At 40.8% G+C, this 23,614-nt stretch overlaps 1 protein-coding gene across 1 annotated transcript; it reads right to left on the bottom strand.

Moving 5' to 3' along the window:
* Positions 1 to 960: 960 nt before the first annotated feature.
* Positions 961 to 18,830, bottom strand: LOC111972252 (E3 ubiquitin-protein ligase RNF170). The gene is made up of 6 exons (XM_023999197.2): positions 18,557 to 18,830; positions 16,917 to 16,971; positions 11,039 to 11,147; positions 7,716 to 7,789; positions 7,438 to 7,548; positions 961 to 6,744 (listed from the first exon to the last, which is right to left on the bottom strand). The coding sequence occupies exons 1-6, from the start codon at positions 18,595 to 18,597 to the stop codon at positions 6,427 to 6,429; spliced, it is 708 nt and encodes a 235-aa protein (XP_023854965.1). The 5' UTR covers positions 18,598 to 18,830; the 3' UTR covers positions 961 to 6,426.
* Positions 18,831 to 23,614: the final 4,784 nt, after the last annotated feature.

Below are 23,614 nucleotides of genomic sequence, written 5' to 3'. Positions count from 1 at the left end.
GCAGAGTAGGTGAACGGATGATCTCTGCATGTGTGATTCCCACCGTGAAGCATGGATGAGGAGGTGGGATGGTGTGGGGGTGCTTTGCTGGTGACACTCAGTGATTTATTTAGAATTCAAGGCACACTTAACCAGCATGGCTACCACAGCATTCTGCATCGATACGCCATCCCATCTGGTTTGCACTTAGTGGGACTATCATTTGTTTTTCAACAGGACAATGACCCTGTTGACCCTCCAGACTGTGTGGAGTGCTGCATCAGATGACCTGGCCTCCACATTCACCCGACCTCAACCCAATTGAGATGGTTTGGGATGAGTTGGACTGCAGAGTGAAGGAAAAGTAGCCAACAAGTGCTCAGCATATGTGGGAAAGCTTAAGACTTTTGGAAAAGCATTCCAGGTGAAGCTGGTTGAGAGAATACCAAGAGTGTGCAAAGCTGTCATAAAGGCCAAGGGTGGCTGCTTTGAATAATCTAAAATCTAAAATATATTTTGATTTGTTACATTTCTGTTATTTAAGCGTTTTGATGTCTTCACTATTATTCTACTGTAGTGTGGGGCGGGGTAGTAATATGAATGTTTCTTACCATTTCAGAAGTGAAAAAGACATCCAAGCTGAAGTTGGACTCCAGTGTGAGAGAGCTGTATTGTCTAGCTAACTCTCACTGTTGATGACTACACCAGGCAGCAGCGTTGGTAAACATGCGTAGCCCGGGAGATCACTTGAGCTGTCTTTAACGTTCCAATGTTCACGCTACTACTAACACAGAGTTTGATTGGTCCGCTGTCTATCACTGGTACTGTTCAATTATATTGGAAGATTAGTTATTGTGTAATTTACTGACCAATTGACAAATGGTTTATGAACTGTTTTTTTCAAATTGAGAACTAAATAAATACATTTCAACATGTGGAGATGCAATAATTGACACTCAAGGTCAAGGAACAAACTTTCAGAACAATAAATACAACATTTATAGAATTATAAGTGTTTTACAATATTCACAATGTTAAGTAAGGGATAATCAACGTGGGGGCATTCTATGGAAAATAACAAGCTACTTGAAAGGTGTTCTGACCTTTCACGGAGTTGCATTATTTTCCAGAGAACGCATAGAGCCCCGAGTTGATTATCCTTTTTATACCATGGCTATAATTTAACATTCACTTTAGACGCTAACAAGTTTACTAGATAGCTACAATACTTACAGTGGTAACCAAACCATCAGTCCTAGCTTGACATTATGAACATCCAGTGGTGGAAAAAGTACTCAATTGTCATACTTGAGTAAAAGTAAAGATAGCTTAATAGAAAATAACTCAAGTAAAAGTGTAAGTCACCTAGTAAAATACTACTTGAGTATACTTTAGTATCAAAAGTAAATGGAATTGCTAAAAATATATTAAGTATCAAAAGTCAAAGTATAAACCATTTGAAATTCCTTACAATTTAATTTTTTTTTTTTTTACATTGGATTGCAAGGGGCACACTCCCAACACTCGGACATCATTTACAAACTAGGCATTTGTGTTAAGTTAGCCTGCCAGATCAGAGGCAGTAGAGATGACCAGGGATGTTCTTTTGATGAGTCTGTGTTGGGACACTTTTGGGTGTCAGGGAAAATGTATGGAGTAAAAAGTACATTATTTTATTTAGTAATGTAGTGAAGTAAAATATAAATAGTAAAGTACAGATACCCAAAAAATCTACTTAAGTAGTACTTTAAATATTTTTACTTAAGTACTTAACACCACTGTGAAAATCGAATTCAACAATGCTTTCAATTTCACATTGGCATTCAATTATTTGTTTATTTTTTAACCTTTATTTTACCAGGTAAGTTGACTTACAGCAACAACCTGGGGAATAGTTACAGGGGAGAAGAGGGGGATGAATGAGCCAATTGGAAGGTGGGGAGGATTAGGTGGCCATGATGGTATGAGGGCCAGATTGGGAATTTAGCCAGGATACCTTGGTTAACACCCCTACTCCTACGATAAATGCCATGGGATCTTTAGTGACCACAGAGAGTCAGGACACCTGTTTAACATCCCATCCGAAAGATGACACCCTACACAGGGCAATGTCCACAATCACTGCTCTGAGGCATTGGGATATTTTTTTAGATCAGAGGAAAGAATGCCTCCTACTGGCCCTTCTTCACCACTTCCAGCAGCATCTGGTCTCCCATACAGGGACCGGCCAGGAGATAGGACAACCCTACTTAGCTTCAGAGGCAAGCCAGCAGTGGGATGCAGGGTMGTATGCTGCTGGCAAAGCAGTTCAAACATACTGTATAACATTTCATAATTTAACAGACAATCTTATCAAGACACTCTTAACATGTAAGAATGAACTATATCCATTGAGTTCTACTGTGAATTATACAATGGGAGGGTTTAATCCTGGATGCTGATTGGTTAAAACTGCATTCCAGCTGGTGTCTATTTAAGCAATCAGGTACGAGGGCGTGTAGTTTACGGGCATCATTACAACAAGTGTATTTGTGGTCTATGCTATGTAGGAAAAACAAAACAAGCTCTGAAAACAAGGATAGCAGAACTCAGGAGTAATATCAGGACCCTTGACCAGAGAAACCCTGTGGCTGTGCATATCATGGAGGCTCGTCACAACATTAGCTATTTGAGATACATTGGCATCGAACATGTTAAGACTCCTAGAAGGGGGGGAGATACTGATAATCTATTATTGAGAAGAGAATTGGATTGGATTCAACGTTTGTGTACCATGTCTCCTAGAGGTCTGAACCAAGAGTTTGATATCAGACCATTTSTTACATGAATATGTCACTTTGATTTGTCTTGCCTTCCAGGTTACCCACTTGGTCTTTTTGTAAATATATATTATTTTCTGGAACTACTACATGTACACATGTCAATGTTATTCAATTATTAGAGATACACATTGTTTTTGCACCCACCYTGCGTCATGTCCACAATGGTCATGTGAGGTGAAATGTGTATATTTTGGGATGTGAGCACTCAGTTTATTTGACCTGACGAAGATTCGTTTCAGATCCAAACGTTGTCAATAAATCTGTGAATTGGGAGCTTTAACAGTGTGCGGGTCTTCTTGTTCTATACTAGTATTCTTTATTAGCCCAGCACCTATGTTTTTAAGGATGTGCGTATAACCACAAACTTTTCTATATGGCCAAACTATCATGGCTAAGGGCTGTTCTTATGCATGACGCATCGCGGAGTACCTAGATACAGCCCTTAGCCGTGGTACTGTATTTTGGCAACATACCACAAACACCCGAGGTGCCTTATTGCTATTATAAACTGGTTACCAAAGTACTTAGAGCATTTTCAAATAAATGTTTTGTCGTACCCGTGGTATATGGTCTGATATAACACGGCTTTCAGCCAATCAGCATTCAGGACTCGAACCACTCAGTTTATAATTCACAAATGACCACAGGCTAAATCTATGCCTATTTACTCCATCTGACTGTGCATCTGACTGGATAATCAGTTCAGCCAGGCCATTTATTTACTAGATCTACACTGTAAAAAGTATCTAGACATTATCTCCCATTTATTTTAGACTAGCATTTGGTTTTCAACAGCGGAGATTTGTAATAACCTTGCTGTCTGTCTCTCCAACATTTAAACATTGTTTCAATATTAAAATTCAATCTCCAGCTGTCCTATGGTAATGAACGTCTCGAGAAAGACAGGCTTGCAGATTTTCTCAACCAGTCGAAATCATGAATCTGCATAATTTCTTTGGACATATACAAAGAATAGAAAAACACGAAATACAGCTCGTTTGCTTTCATTTCAGCTTCAGTTTGAAATGATTGTGTTAGCTGTGTAGTTGGCTATCTATTCTGAACAGTGGCCTGGCGAGAGCGCAAATATTCCAAGCCAGGCGAAATCGCACATTATTAGTTCATTGTTATGGATGTATCCACATTCAAGGTCTCTAGAAAACAGCTTAAACAAATGCAAATGCAGTTACTTTGGCTGCACTTTTTTGGTGTGAATGTAAGTTGGCCATAGTTGGCTAGCTAGCAAGCAAGGGATAAGAATGTTGCCAGCCAGTATGGCAATGGAACATTGAGAACTAACGACTGGGTTGCGTCTCTAGCAACCGAACCGATAGAACGAACGACCAGCCGGCTTGGGTAGCAACCCTAGACTTGTTGGGACTATATCTTGTGGAAGGGTGAAATAGTATGAAAAAATTAATCAAAATAACATTTTTAATGAAAATATGTCAATCATTATTTGAACATGCTGGTAACCCAGTGTATAAAAGTGATAATACCCTCGAAGCCAGTGTTTGGAGCATATATTGGCACAGTTTACCAACCGTCGACTTCGTCTCAGGCCTAACAACACCCGTGCCAATATATCCTCCAAATATCCTCCAATGCTTCTCTGGCATTATCACTTAATTATAAACTGGGTGGTTCAAGCCCTGAATGCTGATTGGCTGACCACCATAGTATATCAGACCGTATACCACGGATATGATAAAACATTATTTTACCTGCTCTAATTACGTTGGTAACCAGTTGGTAACATGGCATCGTGCCTAAGAACAGCCCTTAGCTGTACTATATTGGCCATATACCACACTCCCTCATGCCTTATTGCTTAAACCATGGAATTGTTGAATAGTCCTTTCTGATTGGCTTGAAGGGCATTCTAGAGTGTGCATTATTTCCCTACAGTGCACAGTATATMTTCACTGTAGAATTCAATGGCTATTGTACATGTTTTGTTTGAGCTGCTGTAATGGAAATGTTTATGTTTGTGCTTTTCAAATGATCAATTTCTGTGTTCTGTTTGTGCTTTTCTAATAACCAATTTCTGTGTTCATGCAAGTGACTAATTGAATGCCTGGGAGAAATCCTGACTTCAGTTTCAAAGTCTCAGCTTGGAGAGAAGAAGCCTCATGAGGTATTGGTCTGCCACATGCATGAACCAGTATTAGTCGGTCACATGAATGACAGCAAACAAATAATGAACAAGCTAAATCATGCAAGTATTACTTTCTGTGTAAGTATATAAGAGAACTAACGGGACTGCCACATTAGAGACCCTGATCGACATGTGTACTATGGTGCATTGAGTTGGGTGGAACCTCTCCAGAACGCTGACAATAAACAATGATTCATTTAAGATTTACTTTGAGTGTCCCTGTGTAAGAATTTCCACAACACTGCTTTTGAAAGCAAAAGTCTAATTGAAAACAGTATTGGTAATGTTGAATTCAAAATTCATAATAGCAAGCTAGGACTGATGGTTTGGTTAGCTAAACTAGCAAGTCTGTTTGTTCGGTTACCACAGAAACTACTGTAGCTATCTAGTTAACTTGCTAGCTAGCTACTTCAGTGGATGTTAAACACATTTCTCCCAGCAAAGAACACAAATGTGTTAATTTACAGCCATGGTATAAAAGGGATAATCAACTTGCGTTCTCCAGAAATGCAACTCCATGGAAGGTCAGTTCCACTCTGCTAGTGGTGTGTCATGGAACACACCTTCCACGTGTTCATTATTTTCCGTAGAAAGCATAGCCCCTCCTTGATTATCCCTTACATAATGCACGCTCTAGAATGCCAATCAGAAGCAAGTATTCAACAATGCCTTGGTAAAATATCAAGTATTTACAGTTTAATTTTACAGTACTGACATCACTGAGAAACAACAGGGTTGCGTTGAGCAGGGTGCAACACAATAGGCCTACATTTAATCTGCACCCTCCTGAACAGACCCCAGGTCTCACTGAACCACTGAAGGCCAGTGATAACCATAACTGTCTCCAAAATAAAGGCTACAGGTACTGTATATACTGTAGGAGTAGAAATAAACACTACACAAAAAACATCATAAAATGCTACATCGTAATCCATCAAACATGCCCACTCTCAAATGAGTTGAGTAGGACTCAGTGGAGGCTGGTTGTAATGGCTATAATGGAATTATGTTAGATACCGTTCCATTAATTCCATTCCAGCCATTATAATGAGCCTGTCCTCCTATAGCTCCTCCCACCAGCCTCCACTGGTAGGCCTACACCGCATGTATGGAGAAACTAGTTGTGTAGGTTCCACCATGTAGCTTTCACCATCTCACCAGATCACTGGTCATGAAGGAAAGAAAGAAGGCAAGGTGTGAGACAGTTGAGACACGTCAGCATACATTCATCAACGCATAAACTGGGCCCCTGGTTAGACTGTCTGCTGTTCACCTGTAATTAGCTGTAAACCTAAAGGTTGTCTATGTTAGTGCTACAGTGAGTCCAACACCTGCTAACACCAGGATGAAAACCAGCAGACGGACACTGCTGACATTTTGCCAGGTCTCACTCAAAAAATAGTTTCTTCACCTTGAGATCTCCTGTTGAAACCAAGGTTAAATCACTGCAGGTTATCATCTCTGCTGCTACAGCGAGTTACTGAGCAGACCTACTCCCTGTGTGGCTGTGTGTGCTGAGGAGTTCCCACTCTCTGGCGCCATTTGCTGGTTGATGTTGATAACACAGGTGAGCAGCAGGAAGACCACCACCAGGTCATCCAGGACCCCCAGGAGGCCAGACAGGGAGGATGGAGTGTCCAGGGGGGCAGAGGAGAGGGACACCATGGCCCCAAGACAGCAGAGCACCACTCTGACAAAGAAGAGGCACACGAGCCCCCCCATAGCGCCCAGGCTGRGAGCTAGCAGCTGCAGGAACAGGGGCGTGTCACACAAGTAGTCTGTCACCTAAGGGACAGAAGACAAGACAGGGGCACAGGTGTGAGTAGAGGGTGTCACGGTCATTTCACCTGGCTTCAGGTGGGATAGAGATCTGGTTCATGTTCACTAGAGTAGAGCATGATGTAGCAAAAGGTTTTGTAACGTTTTCTTATTTTAGATCAGTCCAGATGAAGTAAAGAAAATTAGGAGAGGTGGCCACTTTAGAGTATTGAGATGTACACAACAGTATCAACCACAGGAGTGAGGGAGAATTGTATTCTACTTTAGTGTGATATCCTTCCATTGTCCTTGTACAATACAGGCTCTATGCGGTGGTTGCGTAAGCAGTATTCCAGTTACAAAACCATTATCAGAGGGATGGGAAAGGAACTCACCTTTATTATCATGTAAATACTGCCATCTTTTCTGCAGCCACATTCAAGGTCAAAATTAAATCACAGAACCTGATATGTTCATAAAACGTGAGAGAGAGCAAGCTATCTACAGTATAACAAAGGATATGAAGCTCTAGTCTAGAGAGCGAAAAAATACCTGCAGAAAGACCCTTGAGAATGTGTTGGATGGTTTAATTGGTAAAGATTATCTGAAGGTTTTGTGTGTTACTAGGTTGTAGTGTGGTTGTAGCATGTTTTAATAAATGTTGTGTGTGGTACTCATAGAGATAGAACAATGTAATATATGGTCTATGGTGGTACTGACCCTTCGAGGGGTTCCTGAGTAGCGTTTGTTGTAGTCTGTAATTTCTCCCAGAACCTCCCTCTCCTTTCTGTCTGACCGACCCTCACCAAATAGACGACACAGGACACTGACCTGAGAGCGAGAGAGAGAGGGAAAATCCATTCCAGTTACATTCAATCAATTCTGAACCATTATTTATCACTTTTATTCAACATCATTTTGCTATTTTTCTTGTCGGATAACAAGTGTAATATCATGGTAATAATGGATGTTTCTACAGTTGGGTGTGTCTTGCTTACCCTTTGTCTACACAGAGGGCAGCTGATGGCATCCAGCCAGGACCTAAGTCTCCAGTACGAGATCAGACAGGGAGCTGCAGACAGAGAAACAAGGTAACAAAAATAAGTACTCAATCACTACTCTTTCCATTAATATTTGTACCCCAAAAACTACGATTCACCATTAGGGAAACTGTCATATTGCTAGTGTAATGTGTTCATATTATTGCGGGATTGAGCAAAATGCAGGTATGAGCAAAATGCTGACGGCTGCATGAGAAGCTTTTGTACTAGTGACATGACCTTGTCTACTGAATGTTAATTAACTAAGTACAGCCCCTCTCTCTCTCTTAGGGGGAGGCATGGGTAAGAGGGGCAGGTCGGGTGGAGTAGTTATTGAATCACGTGATGATGACATAGACAATGGTGAAGGAGAGGGAGAGGAGATTGACATATGCTACTACCATTATCAACCACTATTTGAATCCACCACTCATATAGCTGTCTATCACTGTTGTCCCACTTCTGTAATGAGATTTTGGCCAAAACAGACAGTTTTACTACAAAACACAAAACTGATGATGGAATTACTCAACTGATCCGTTGCATACTCAGGGATAGCAAACATAACTTGGTCGAACAAGTATTAAAAATGTGTAAAATACTTGGTACTCTTGATTTAGCAAATTTGTATTTTGCACTTTTGGGAGTATTTATTGGTTCTATTAAGCTTGACAAACTAAATCCAGCACACGTCAAATATTACAAGTATTACAGCAAGCCAACAAACAGACTGGCAACCAGGTTAGCGTTGTCATAACAATGCCTTGTGATCACCATATCCTAGAACTCTTTAAGACCATGGATGGCTGGGGGAGTTCCTCTTTTCCATGGTTTCCATAGAGACCCTCTGGCCAAATGAGAGAGGTGTGCGTGAATGATCAAAGCCTGAGTGTGTGTGTGATCTCTTTCAGGTGGGAGCCACACACTGGTTCACTATAGCAACGATTGTCAAGTATTAACCCCCCAGGCTAGACAGGTCTTGGGGCTCTCATCACATGACACAGACGAAAAGTTTCATTGGCCAGACAGCCTCATGATGGACAGGCAGATGGACAGACAATGACCTGCTGCTGTAGTCAGTATGTTGTATGGCATTTTCTTATGTAAGCTACTCACTTAGGTTTTAACGACCTTTACTTTAGGAGATCTGAGGGAGGACCACCATTTTTTTTAAACACCATCGCTAGCACAGGGAAGAGAATAATTATCTCTGCCCCCGTCCCGTGTTTTTTTTTAAGGAACTCAGCCCGGCTTTAAACTTACTCTTGAAAGTTGTAATAGTAGAATGCACAAGGTGCAATTTGACATTGGGTAGTGCATCATCAGTTCCTCTTGWCATGTTAGTCACTTCATTCCTTAGAGAGCTATTTAGAATAATATAATGCCCAGATCAACTAGCCCATGTCAGTTTTTTTAGCCCAAAGATATTGTTGTAATCTTTGAGTCATTCAAATACCACATGAATACACATGAGAAAATGTGCTTTAAAACTACAAAATGATTTTTGCACGCCGTGATTAAATGTGTAGAATTGCAGGAAATAAGCTTTAAACCTGCAAAATTCTCTCCACCAAAAAGAGAGGTATGAACAGTTTGTGTCATGAACAGCACTTGTGCTCATAGAAATAGACGTGGATCCCCAATGCTGGAAGGGGGGGGCCCCGTTTGGGAACCCCTGCACTTTTTAAAGAGAAGGGATTTACCATAACCGCAGGGGTTCCAGGAATATTTCCAGCATCATTGCAAACTGTTTTAGAGACAGACCGACAGGGTCTGGTAGTGCTCTAGTTCTCCCTGTCAGAATAAGGAACAGAGGATTTGGAAAGCATCAACTCCTGTAGAAACGGCTCTAGGGTTATTTTGAGTAACTTAATTTATGTTCCCTTAACTCTGCCTTCTAGTGAGTTTATGCAAACTATCATCTCCTACCATTCTGATAGATTGGAAACTATCAGAAAATGTGGTTGAAACGTTAATAATTTGGTTGTTATTCCATTGGTTACCTTGAGGCAGTTGCCCCAGGGGCAGAGTGGCCCACACTCATTGAATATGTTGCTTTTAAATGTTAGAGCAATCACTAGTAAAACCTTTCTCATGAATGACCTCATTACAGAGCACAAAGTTGATTGCATGTTTCTCACTGAAACATGGATGTCTTCAGACTGTAGTGTCGCTCTTATTGAAGCCTCCTCCTGGATTACAGCTTTTTATACTCTGTCAGAAAAGGGAAAAGGGTGGGGGACAGCCTTTTTTGCCCCACTTTATTTACTGGTTTCTCTAAACTATTGTCTATTGTGCTTGAGAACAATGATAAAATAATTGTGTTGGGCTGTTTTAATATTCATGTTGACAAAGAGACTGACTCCAAAGCCATTGAATGTATTCATCTTTTGAGCTTTATGGACTTTATCCAACATGTTAATACCCATAACAGCGGCCATACTCTGGACCTGTTATTACCAAGAGGCTTTCTATTGGCATATCTTCTATAGTTGATGTTGCTTTATCTGATCTCCACTGTGTATTTTGTACTACCTTGTTGCCCATAACACAGGGTAATACTGAACGCATTATTAAGAAACACCATCTTACCTCTGAAGTAGCTACATATTTTATTGAGTGTATGAACAATACTCGATCACCTACTCTGCCTTCCTCTTGTGATGATTTAGTTGATCACTTTCATAGCAAATTAAGTGCAACCATTGATACCATAGCTCCAGTAAGGTTGAAAAAGGCCAGATTAGAAATGCCAGATGGGGGCCTCCCGAGTGGTGCAGCGGTCTAAGGCACTGCATCGCAGTGCGAGAGGTGTCACTACAGACCCAGGTTCGATCCCGGGCTGTATCACAACCGGCCGTGATCGGGAGTCCCATAGGGCGGCGCACAATTGGCACAGCGTACCTGAGGGGTGCCAAAACTGTGGACATACTATTTTTAAACCAGATCTTAAAACACACTGCTTTGCTTTTCCTTAGGGTGATTTTAGTTCGTTCAGTCTTTATTGTTTTTCTTTCGTTTTTTATCCTCTTACGTTTGTTGTGTAATAAAAAAAAAAAGTTTTTTTAATATATTTTTTTCCTGGGAAGCACATTGCGTTGCATTCCATGTCAGAACTGTGCTGTATAAATAAAGCTTGATTGGGTTTGATTTGATGTAAATGTTAATATGCTACCTTCTGGACCCTGAAGACCTCTTTCTATCTGTACAAGTCTCTCTTGACCCATAGATAAATCCGATCAAATTCTGGTTTCGGGGGATGGTGTGTGGTGCTGTCTTACCACAGAAGAGATGGCCACAGTTGGTCTGTACAGGGAAGCTGGCAGTTTGCAGACACACAGGGCAGAGCCAGTCTCTGTGGCCCGCAGATGGACAGATCTGAGAGGTGTTCTTGAGAAAGATGAGTACACTGGTACGGTTAGAGATAAATATAACACAGGTTTCTGTTTCTCCTCTGCACTTAACTGATCACAAAAGAGTGATTGGACACTGTGGCCCTCATGAACATGAGATACACCCCCCTGGAATAGCAGGACAATAACAGAAACAAACACCTGAGAAGAGATGAAGCCAAGGTCTTATAAATCACAGTGGACCTCATCATAAGGAAATATCAGCTCTGAAATGATCAAGGTRTAAGTTAGCTTGTCAGCTGGATGGAGCTCTACGATCTCCTCCTTCACTCCAGACTGCCTCTGTTCTCAGCATTATTAATAACATTAATGGTTATTAGTAAGAGTTGTCAGTTAATTTAGAGATTTTTTGGTCCATTAATATTAGTATGTTCAAAAAGTACAAATAAAAATGGCGAAACCTTGATGAAAATGTACATTTCCGTTAGTTTATCATACTATCGTCACCAAAATGTCATGAATTGTAACCACTTTTAAATGGACATGCACTGAGTGTACAAAAAATTATCAACATCTTGTAGTGTCTATTGTACCTTTTGATTGACACTGCTGTGTGATTYTATTGGTTGTCACATTAGGGCTTAGAACCCTTCATGGCATTTGCATGAAACATCTTAAGTGTTATCCTTAAAGGGAACTTAAAAATCTCCACCACCACTGCAACATCAACATACAGTTGATGTCGGAAGTTTACATACACCTTAGCCAAATACATTTAAACTCAGTTTTCACAAATCCTGACATTTAATCCTAGTAAACATTTCCTGTCTTAGGTCAGTTAGGATCCCCACTTCTTTTAAGAATGTGAAATGTCAGAATAATAGTAGAGAGAATGATTTATTTCACCTTTTATTTATTTCATCAGATTCCCAGTGGGTCAGAAGTTTACATACACTCAATTAGTATTTGGTAGCATTGACTTTAAATTGTTTAGTCTTGGGTCAAACGGTTCGGGTAGCCTTCCACAAGCTTCCCAAAATAAGTTGGGTGAATTTTGGCCCATTCCTCCTGACAGAGCTGGTGTAACTGAGTCAGGTTTGTAGGCCTCCTTGCTCACACACGCTTTTTCAGTTCTGCCCACACATTTTCTATAGGATTAAGGTCAGGGCTTTGTCATGGCCACTCCAATACTTTGACTTTGTTGTCCTTAAGCCATTTTGCCACAACTTTGGAAGTATGCTTGGGGTCATTGTCCATTTGGAAGACCCATTTGCGACCAAGCTTTAACTTCCTGACTGATGTCTTGAGATGTTGCTTCAATACATCCACATAAATTTCCTTTCTCATGATGCCATCTATTTTGTGAAGTGCACCAGTCCCTCCTGCAGCAAAGCACCCCCACAATATGATGCTGCCACCCCGTGTTTCACGGTTGGGATGGTGTTCTTCGGCTTGCAAGCATCCCCCTTTTTCCTCCAAACATAACGATGGTCATTATGGCCAAACAGTTCTATTTTTGTTTCATCAGACCAGACGACATTTCTTCAAAAAGTACGATCTTTGTCCCCATGTGCAGTTGCAAACCGTAGTCTGTCTTTTTTATGGCGGTTTTGGAGCAGTGGTTTCTTCCTTACTGAGCGGCCTTTCAGGTTATGTCAATATAGGACTCGTTTTACTGTGGATATAGATACTTTTGTACCTGTTTCCTCCAGCATCTTCACAAGGTCCTTTGCTGTTGTTCTGGGATTGATTTACACTTTTCGCACCAAAGTACGTTCATCTCTAGGAGACAGAAACCGTGTCTTCCTTCCTGAGCGGTACTGACGGCTGCGTGGTCCCATGGTGTTTATACTTGCGTACTATTGTTTGTACAGATGAACGTGGTACCTTCAGGCATTTGGACATTGCTCCCAAGGATGAACCAGACTTGTGGAGGTGTACAATTTTTTTCTGAGGTCTTGGCTAAATTTCTTTTGATTTTCCCATGATGTCAAGCAAAGAGGCACTGAGTTTGAAGGTAGGCCTTGAAATACATCCACAGGTACACCTCCAAATGACTCAAATGATGTCAATTAGCTTATCAGAAGCTTCTAAAGCCATGACACCATTATCTGGAATTGTCCAAGCTGTTTAAAAGCACAGTCAACTTAGTGTATGTAAACTTCTGACTGACTGGAATTGTMATACAGTGAATTATAAGTGAAATAATCTGTCTGTAAACAATTGCTGGGAAAATGACTTGTGTCATGCACAAAGTAGATGCCCAACAAGAAATTTGTGGAGTGGTTGATAAACGAGTTTTAATGACTCCAAGCTAAATATTTGTAAACTTCCAACTTCAACTGTATGTGAAAATGGCAAGTTTTTATGTTTTGTGGGGGGGTGGTGATTAGAAACACTTATCTTCCTCTCTTTTTGACTACAAAACATAGAAACACGTTATTTTCATGWACAGTATGTTGGTGCTGGAGATGATGAATATGAAGTTGAAACTTCTTTGACATTTCCCTTTAAGGGTTTACCTTAAAGAATAATTTTCCCTTCTTTAAGTGAATTGTGTAAGGGTGTTGCATCGAGCCTTTCAAACATTTCCTTAGGCAAGTGCATCATTTAAGGGTTTTATGGTGGTTTGAAGGCATGTATGGCCATGTAATTAGAAATTAGAATACTAGAATGAACATGAACCTCTTTCTGATGGTCCAAATGTCAGCCATGTTGGTCAGGGAGTTGGTCTACCTTGGTTTGCCAGTGCTATGATAAGATATTGTGTAAAACAATGAATGGGAAGAATTGATCTGCACTGTACAGTATGTGTGTTAGCTAGCTAGCCAGGCAGTTTTAGAGGAATGATTCCATAAATGTTTTTAATTAACTGACAATATGTCAACATTACATTCCAACAATGCAGTCAATCCACAGCCGTACATACACTGGCTCAAATAAGTTCATGGTAGGACTAGTTGTAAATTGTAAATGCAACAAGTACTGATATTGTATCATACAATAGCGCTCACAGCTATATATGAAAACAAAATCTGAGACATTTATTAAGGTCTGTTTACATATATTTTAGATGCTATTTATACAGAAAATGTGCATAGAACCTGTTTAAACGGTATTTATTATTATATGACAATATTTTAGGTTGACTATAATTCCATTACACAATTTCTGATACATAGCATGCCTTACTTTTATTTTTCTGTCTAAGTAAAAGCAAGAAATGCATCACCTATGGCCAGGGGTGAAAGTATTTGCACCTTCTATATGTGTACGTTGTTGCGCATAATTCAATGGGATCTCTGTGGGCCTAGTTGTATAGATTTGTCATTTAACTTTTAAAATGTATTACTGTACATTTATTGTGGCATAAACACAACCAGTCATGATGTTTTCATCTGATTGTCAAACAATCACTTCAAACAACTCCTACCCAAGCAAGTTAAGTAATGGTTAAATAAAAAATTAAATAAAAGTTCATCCACTCGCAACATATTCCCAGTCTCCCTACAGTGTTAAATGGAAAGAGACATCTCTTACACAAAGCATCACAAAGTTTAAAGAAATTTGGCGTTTGTCATTAGGCCAGAATTTACACGTCCACTGCTGTCCGTGCGCGTTTCGGTGTCGGCCACTCATCTCTGCCTTAGCAAAATGTCAGTGTTTAAGTTTAACCACATCGCATTTTGGAGCGTAGAATATACCACCTGTTTTCAAGTCCATTCGCTCATTTTTATGCTTCTGATATACGGTATTGATGAATAATGGTGTAAATAAAACTGACTATCCTACCGATCCTCGACTTCGGCAATGTCATTTACAAAATAGCTTCCAATACTCTACTCAGCAAACTGGATGCGGTCTATCACAGTGCCATCCGTTTTGTTACCAAAGTCCCTTATACCACTCACCACTGCAACCTGTATGCTCTAGCCGGCTGGCCCTCGCTACATATTCGTCGCCAGACCCACTGGCTCCAGGTCATCTATAAGTCTATGCTAGGTAAAGCCACCTTATCTCAGCTCACTGGTCACGATAACAACACCCACCCGTATCACGCGCTCCAGCAGGTATATCTCACTGGTCATCCCCAAAGCCAACACCTKCTTTGGCCGCCTTTCCTTCCAGTTCTCTGCTGCCAATGACTGGAACGAATTGCAAAACTCACTGAAGCTGGAGACTTATATTTCCCTCACTAACTTTAAACATCAGCTATCTGAGCAGCTAACCGATCGCTGCAGCTGTACATAGCCCATCTGTAAATAGCCTAACCAGTCTATCTACCTCATCCCCATATTGTTTTTATTTACTTTTCTGCTCTTTTGCACACCAGTATTTCTACTTGCACATCATCATCTGCTATTTATCAGTGTTAATTTGCTGAACTGTAATTACTTCACTACTAAGGCCTATTTATTGCCTTACCTCCTCACGCCGTTTGCACACACTGTATATAGACTCTTTTTTTCTATTGTGTTATTGACTGTACGTTTGTTTATTCCATTTGTAACTCTGTGTTGTTGTTTGTGTCGCACTGCTTTGCTTTATCTTGGCCAGGTCGCAGTTGTAAATGAGAACTTGTTCTCAACTAGCTTACCTGGTTAAATAAAGGTGAAATTTATATATATTTTTAAATAGCCTACAGTTTTCTATGACATTTTGTTTTAATTATTGTGATAGGCTCATGTTTTACCGATACGGCATACCTCTATTCTCTTTTGACTGAACGCCATACCGGACCATACCGCCTTACTTTCACCCATGCTTATGCCTCTACTGCCATTCATTCCAATTAGACTGGTTTTAGATTTTTCCCTGACCAATATGGCTGCCATTTTGGCCCCATTATGGACATTTGAGGGTTTATGACATAGCCCCTCTAGTAATATAATAGGATCTCTACTAAATGTCAGAAAGAGTTTTTGGTTACCATGAAGATGACCTGATTCACTGTCACGTTCCTGACCTGTTTTCCTTTGTCTTGTATTTATTTTAGTTGGTCAGGGCGTGAGTTGGGTGGGTTTGTCTATGGTTGATTTTCTATGTTGGGATTTTTGTGTTCGGCCTGGTATGATTCTCAATCAGAGGCAGCTGTCAATCGTTGTCCCTATGAAGAATCATACTTAGGCAGCCTGGGTTTCACATGTGTTGTGGGTGTTTGTTTCCGTGTTTGTGTTTTTCACCACACGGTACTGTATCTGTTTTCTGCACTTCGTTTATTTGTTTTGTATTTTCAGTGTTCAGTTTTTCCGTTATAATAAATCATTCATCATGAACACTAACCACTCCGCTTATTGGTCCGATCCTTCTCGCCTCTCCTCGTCCGAGGAGAGGAATATGACGATAGCCGTTACATTCACTGAATGAACTACTCATCAAAGAGATGGCATTTATTTGGGAGATAGCAAAATAGAACTTTTAGCTACATTTAAGACAGGAGAAACAATTCATTCAGAAGATAATAAAACACGTTATTTTAGTTACTTTTTTCTCTACTTGTTTCGATTACTTTTCTAGCACTTCAAGCTAATTTACAGAGTAAGTAGCTAGCCATCTAGCTATGTGGCCATGGATGTGTACCTTCCATTGTTTAGCTAAGTAGCTAAAGTTACCGAACTAGATGGTGGATGTTTTCCTTTTGAAACCAGGGCAGAGGAAAGCAACATTCAACTCCACAAATGCTGTTTACATTGATATCCATACTGAATGAAGCACTCTCTGTGTGTGTGTGTGTGTGTGTGTGTGTGTGTGTGTGTGTGTGTGTGTGTGTGTGTGTGTGTGTGTGTGTGTGTGTGTGTGGCCTCACCTTGTTGTAGCTTACACGTTTGAGGGCTGTTCGGTCCTGTGTGTGTTCTGAGGATCTATAGGAGGTGCATCCGGAAAGTATTCAGACCCCTTCCCTTTTTCCCTTTTTTTTAACGTTACAGCCTTATTCTAAAATGTATTAAATAATTCTACACACAATACCCTATAATGAAAAAGCAAAAACAGGTTTTAAGACATTTTTGCAAATGTATTACAAATAAAAAACAGAAATACCTTATTTACATRACTATTCAGACCCTTTGCTATGAGACTCAAAATTGAGCTCAGGTGCATCCTGTTTCCATTGATCATCCTTGAGATGTTTCTACAACTTGATTGGAGTCCACCTGGGGTAAATTCAACTGATTGGACATGATTTGGAAAGGCACACACCTGTCTATATAAGGTCCCACAGTTGACCGTGCATGTCAGAGCAAAAACCAAGCCATGATGTCGAAGGAATTGTCCGTAGAGCTCCGAGACAGGATTGTGTCGAAATACATATCTGGGGAAGGGTACCAAAAAATGTCTGCAGCACAGTGGCCTCCATCATTCATAAATGGAAGAAGTTTGGAACCACCAAGACTCTTCCTAGAGCTGGCCGCCTGGCCAAACTGAGCAATCGAGGGAGAGGGGCCTTGGTCAGGGAGGTGACCAAGAACCCGATGTTCACTCTGACAGAGCTCCAGAGCTCCTCTGTGGAGATGGGAGAACCTTCCAGAAGGACAACCATCTCTGCAGCGCAAGATTCTCAGGTCAGATGAAACCAAGATTGAACTCTTTGGCCTGAATGCCAAGCTTCACGTCTGGAGGAAACCTGGCACTATCCCTACAGTGAAGCATGGTGGTGGTAGCATCATGCTGTGGGGATGTTTTTCAGCGGCAGGGACTGGGAGACTTGTCAGGTTCGAGGGAAAGATGAATGTAGGAAAGTACAGAGAGATCCTTGATYAAAACCTGCTCCAGAGTGCTCAGGACCTCAGACTGGGGCGAAGGTTCACCTTCCAACAGGACAACGACCCTAAGCACAGCCAAGACAACGCAGGAGTGGCTTCGGGACAAGTCTCTGAATGTCCTTGAGTTGCACAGCCAGAGCCCGGCTTGAACCCGATCTAACATCTCTGGAGAGACCTGAAAATAGCTTTGCAGCGACACTCCCCATCCAACCTGACAGAGCTTGAGAGGATCTGCAGAGAAGAATGGGAGAAACTCCCCAAATATACGTGTGCCAAGCTTGTAGCGTCATACCCAAGAAGACTTGAGGCTGCGAAAGGTGCTTCAACAAGGTACAGAGTAAAAGGTCTGAATACTTAAAAAAAATAGATTTGGGATCATAACTGGGATCTTATGGCTAACTACCCAGTGCAAGTTTAGTTAGTTTTCTATAAAAGCTAGTAACCAGATACTACTGTAGATGCCCCATTATGTTCCCCCTATACCAAGTACCCAAACTAGTTAAGCGTGAAAATCCTAAGATACCAGACCGTTACAGTCTATGTACCAGGCACTCACATTTTCTGACACCCCCACATGAAACACCCAACCACACCTCCACTAGCAGTCTCTGCAGTGTGTGGGTGGGTGGTGTGTAGAGGAGAGGGTATAGATCCTCTGTTTATGCCCAGAGAAAAGAGGACTTACCTGGGATGAGAGCTGTGGGAGGGTTGCATGGTCTGATTCATCTGGCAGCTGTCTGATCTAGAGCTGTAGACAGGCAGAGAGCCTGAGAGTGTGTCTGTAGAGTGTGTGTTTCCCAGACAGGCTAGAGAAGGAAATGCTTCCTGACAGAATCACTCTACACAATAAATCTGACTGGTATTGTTAATCATTAACTAGGCCTTTTGATCTGGTAGCTGATGGCTGCCTGCCTGCCTGGAAGTGACCTAGAGAGACCATTGAGTGACAATGTACTAGTATGACATAACATAGAAGCAGTTTCTCTCATATGTGATAGATGTGATTGGTAAATTTGATTGAAATCAATAAGGGCTCAAAACAAAAAAACTGTGACCACTCCCATCTCCACATTCTATTTTGATCATGTGACCACCCACACAAGGTCAAAGCTATCCTCTTTGACCCCACCTTTTTAGTCCAACTTGGTCAATGATTTATTATACGTTTACTCAGCCCTGGCCCACATATTTTTTATTTTTTTTAACCATAAAACACCAGCTCTGTGGTGGTGAAATAGAGTTGTGAAATAGCTTATTGTTGTATATCCATATGTATTAGACTACTGTTAAAGAGCTACCCAGTTGAAAGGAATATCAAACCCTCTCTAAATTCACTAGGATTGGCATCATAATAGTCTTCATACATAAATCTGTCACATTGGTACTGGTAGATACAGATTAGCAATGCCCAAGGTCAAGACTACAACTGAATTCCCACAGTCTGCCATGATAATGAGTAACAACATTTACACAAACGTTTACCTTACAGTTCTTGGCCAAAAGAAGAAGGTCAAAATGCCTCAGAATGTCTAATTACAACAAGAGTTGATCGATGTCACAGGGGCCACTAACAGTGACTTTGCCGCTGGAGATGGCTAAAGTCCCATGTCACATAAACACACACACTGATTACTAGCGGTTTGTCCCAGATTCCTCACTAGGGCATCATGGCAGGTTAAATATATGACATTACAAAATACACTACCGTCCAAAAGTTTGGGGTCACTTAGAAATGTCCTTGTTTTTGAATGAAAAGCCAGCTGCCTGGAGTCGCCTCTTCACTGTTGACGTTGAGACTGGTGTTTTGCGGATACTATTTAATGAAGCTGCAAGTTGACGACTTGTGAGGCGTCTGTTTCTCAAACTAAACACTCTAATGTACTTGTCCTCTTGCTCAGTTGTGCACCGGGGCCTCCCACTCCTCTTTCTATTCTGGTTAGGGCCAGTTCGCCCTGTTCTGTCAAGGGAGTAGTAAACAGAGTTGTACAAGATCTTCAGTTTCTTGGCAGTTCTCGCATGGAATAGCCTTCATTTCTCAGAACAAGAATAGACTGACGAGTTTCACAAGAAAGTTATTTATTTCTAGTCATTTTTAGCCTGTATTCGAACCCACAAATGCTGATGCTCCAGATATTCAACTAGTCTGAAGAAGGTCAGTTTTATTGCTTCTTTAATCAGAACTAAAGTTTTCAGCTGTGCTAACATAATTGCTAAATGGTTTTCTAATGATCAATTAGCCGTTTAAAATTATAAACTTGGATTAGCTAACACAATGTGCCATTGGAACACAGGAGTGATGGTTGCTGATAATGGGCCTCTGTACGCCTATGTAGATATTCCATTAAAAATAGTTTAAAATAGTAGTTTCCAACTACAACAGTCATTTACAACATTAACAATGTCTACACTGTATTTCTGATCAATTTCATGTTATTTTAATGGACAAAAAATTTGCTTTTCTTTCAAAAACAAGGACATTTCTAAGTTACTCCAAACTTTTGAACGGTAGTGTATAGAGAGTACCAGTCAAATGTTTGGACACACCTACTCATTCAATGTTTTTTCATTATTTTTACTATTTTCTACATTGTAGAATAATAGTGAAGACATCAAAACTATGAAATAACACAAATGGAATCATGTACTAATAAAAAAAAGTGTTAAACAAATGAAAATATATATTATATTTAATTTTATCTTCAAAATAGCAACCCTTTGCTTTGATAACAGCTTTGCACACTCTTGGTATTCTCTCAACCAGCTTCACCTGGAATTATTTTCGAACAGTCTTGAAGGAGTTCCCACATATGTTGAGCACTTGTTGGCTGCTTTTCCTTCACTCTACGGTCCAACTCATCCCAAACCATCTCAATTGGGTTGAGGTCGGGTGATTGTGGAGGCCAGGTCATCTGATGCAGCACTCCATCATTCTCCTTTTTGGTGAAATAGCCCTTACACAGACTGGAGGTGTCTTGGGTCATTGTCCTGTTGAAAAACAAATGATAGTCCCACTAAGCGCATACCAGATGGGATGGCGTATCGATGCAGAATGCTGTGGTAGCCATGCTGGTTAATTGTGCCTTGAATTCTAAAAAAATCACCAACAGTGTCACCAGCAAAGCACCCCCACACCATCACACCTCCTCATCCATGCTTCACGGTGGGAACCGCACATGTGGAGATCTTCTGTTCACGTACTCTGCGGCTCACAAAGGCACGGCGGTTGGAACCAAAAATCTCAAATTTGGATTCATCAGACCAAAGGACAGATTTCCATTGGTCTAATGTCCATTGCTTGTGTTTCTTTGCAGCAATTTGACCATGAAGGCCTGATTCATGCAGTCTCTGAGTGGTTGATGTTGAGATGTGTCTGTTAATTGAACTCTGTGAAGCATTTATTTGGGCTGCAATGTTTGAGGCTGGTAACTTTAATGAACGTTATCCTCTGCAGTAGAGGTAACTCTGGGTCTTCCTTTCCTGTGGCGGTCTTCATTAGAGCCAGTTTCATCATAGCGCTTGATGGTTTTTGCTATTGCACTTGAAGAAACTTTCAAAGTTCTTGAAATGTTCCGCATTGACTGACCATGTCTTAAAGTAATGATGGACTGTTGTTTCTCTTTGCTTATTTGAGCTGTTCTTAACTAAATATGGACTTAGTCTTTTACAAAATAGGGCTATCTTCTGTATACCCCCCACCTTGTCACAACAACTGATTGGCTCAAACGCATTAAGAAACATTTACATTTACATTTAAGTCATTTWGCAGATGCTCTTATCCAGAGCGACTTACAAATTGGTGCATTCACCTTATGATATCCAGTGGAACAACCACTTTACAATAGTGCATCTAACTCTTTTAAGGGGGAGGGGGGGGTTAGAAGGATTACTTTATCCTATCCTAGGTATTCCTTAAAGAGGTGGGGTTTCAGGTGTCTCCGGAAGGTGGTGATTGACTCCGCTGACCTGGCGTCGTGAGGGAGTTTGTTCCACCATTGGGGTGCCAGAGCAGCGAACAGTTTTGACTGGGCTGAGCGGGAACCTGTCTCTTATACACATCTAGATGTGTATAAGAGACAGATGTTGTAGAGCATGAACCTACAGGAACGGGTCACCGCCTTGATGTGAGTTGAGAACGACAGGGTGTTGTCCAGGATCACGCCAAGGTTCTTAGCACTCTGGGAGGAGGACACAATGGAGTTGTCAACCGTGATGGCGAGATCATGGAACGGGCAGTCCTTCCCCGGGAGGAAGAGCAGCTCCGTCTTGCCGTGGTTCAGCTTGAGGTGGTGATCCGTCATCCACACTGATATGTCTGCCAGACATGCAGAGATGCGATTCGCCACCTGGTAAGAGAGAAAGAAAGAAATTCCACAAATGAACTTTTAACAATGCACACCTGTTAATTGCAATGCTTTCCAGGTGACTACCTCATGAAGCTGGTTGAGAAAATGCCAAGAATGTGCAAAGTTGTCATCAAGGCAAAGGGTGGCTACTTTGAAGAATCTCAAATATAAAATATTTTTTGGTTACTACATGATTCCATATGTGTTTTTTCATAGTTTTGATGTCTCCACTATTATTCTACAATGTAGAAAATAGTAAAAATAAAGAAAACCCCTTAAATGAGTAGGTGTGTCCAAACTTTTGACTGGTACGGTATATATTTATTTTTTACAATACAAAGCATACACATACAAATAACAACATACAGATGCTCACAAACATTCACATCACACCTGCCCAGACCCACCTGCTCACACCCTCATCTCCAGCGCCCGCATCACTCTTCGCCACATGGCCTCAAACTGCATAATTTTATTTCTCTCTGTTGCCCACATACTTTCAACACTTAGACAATAAACAATTTGACTATTCCATTGTGTTATCGATTGAGGATTGTTTGATTTCCAGTTTTTAACTATACGTTTTTTTCAAGATGAGTATCTCACTGCACCCTCTTATGCCATGTCTTGAAATATTCAGACAGAAGAATTAAAAGTACGTTTACATTGTAATCCTTCTGACAGCCAACTTCCTAACTCCGCCCATAACTTTTGGACTTTATAGCATTCCCAGAACGCATGGTTTATTGAGTCATTTTTAGTTTTACCATTGTTCTGTAGAATTTGTTAATTTTGTCTCTTGTGTAATAAATTCTATGCATACATTTATATTGGATTAAGTGCACATCTTTTCGCTAACTGTTAGTTATGTTCCAACATTCCCTCCATCTTGTGCCAATATCAGTCATTTATCTATTCATGTATTGATACTATTTTCCCAGACTACTCCTGGACTAAGATTAAGCCTACTCCTGGACTAAGATTAAGCCTACTCCTGGACTAAAATTAAGCCTACTCCTGGACTAAGCATGCTTAATAGAGAATCTCAAATGAAAGTGCTTTTTAGTCCAGGATTTAACTCAATCTGGGTCTGCGAACAGTGCCTAATCCGGCCCTGGGTTTGATAAAGGAGGACGGGAATTTTCTTCCCATGAGACCAGGCACCTGAGTTTCCCTCATTTTATCTGTGTCAAACTAAATTGTAATAAAAGGTTAATTCCTCACGACTCTTTTTACTATGGTTGAGGTCGAGGAGAAATCTTGAAATAGGGAGAGAAACTATCTCAGATAATTGAGGTTAACAAACATTTGATTTTGCTATGTGACTGGCTCCATCGTATCCCCACAGACCTGTCAGTCAGTCGGATATTCAATCTGATTGGTCTTTCTGTTACAGTCAG

Source organism: Salvelinus sp. IW2-2015, linkage group LG13, assembly GCF_002910315.2.
Source record: "Salvelinus sp. IW2-2015 linkage group LG13, ASM291031v2, whole genome shotgun sequence".
Taxonomy (NCBI): Eukaryota; Metazoa; Chordata; class Actinopteri; order Salmoniformes; family Salmonidae; genus Salvelinus; species Salvelinus sp. IW2-2015.
Note: the sequence above shows the minus strand (reverse complement) of the source record. Positions and strands in the feature narration are given on the sequence as shown.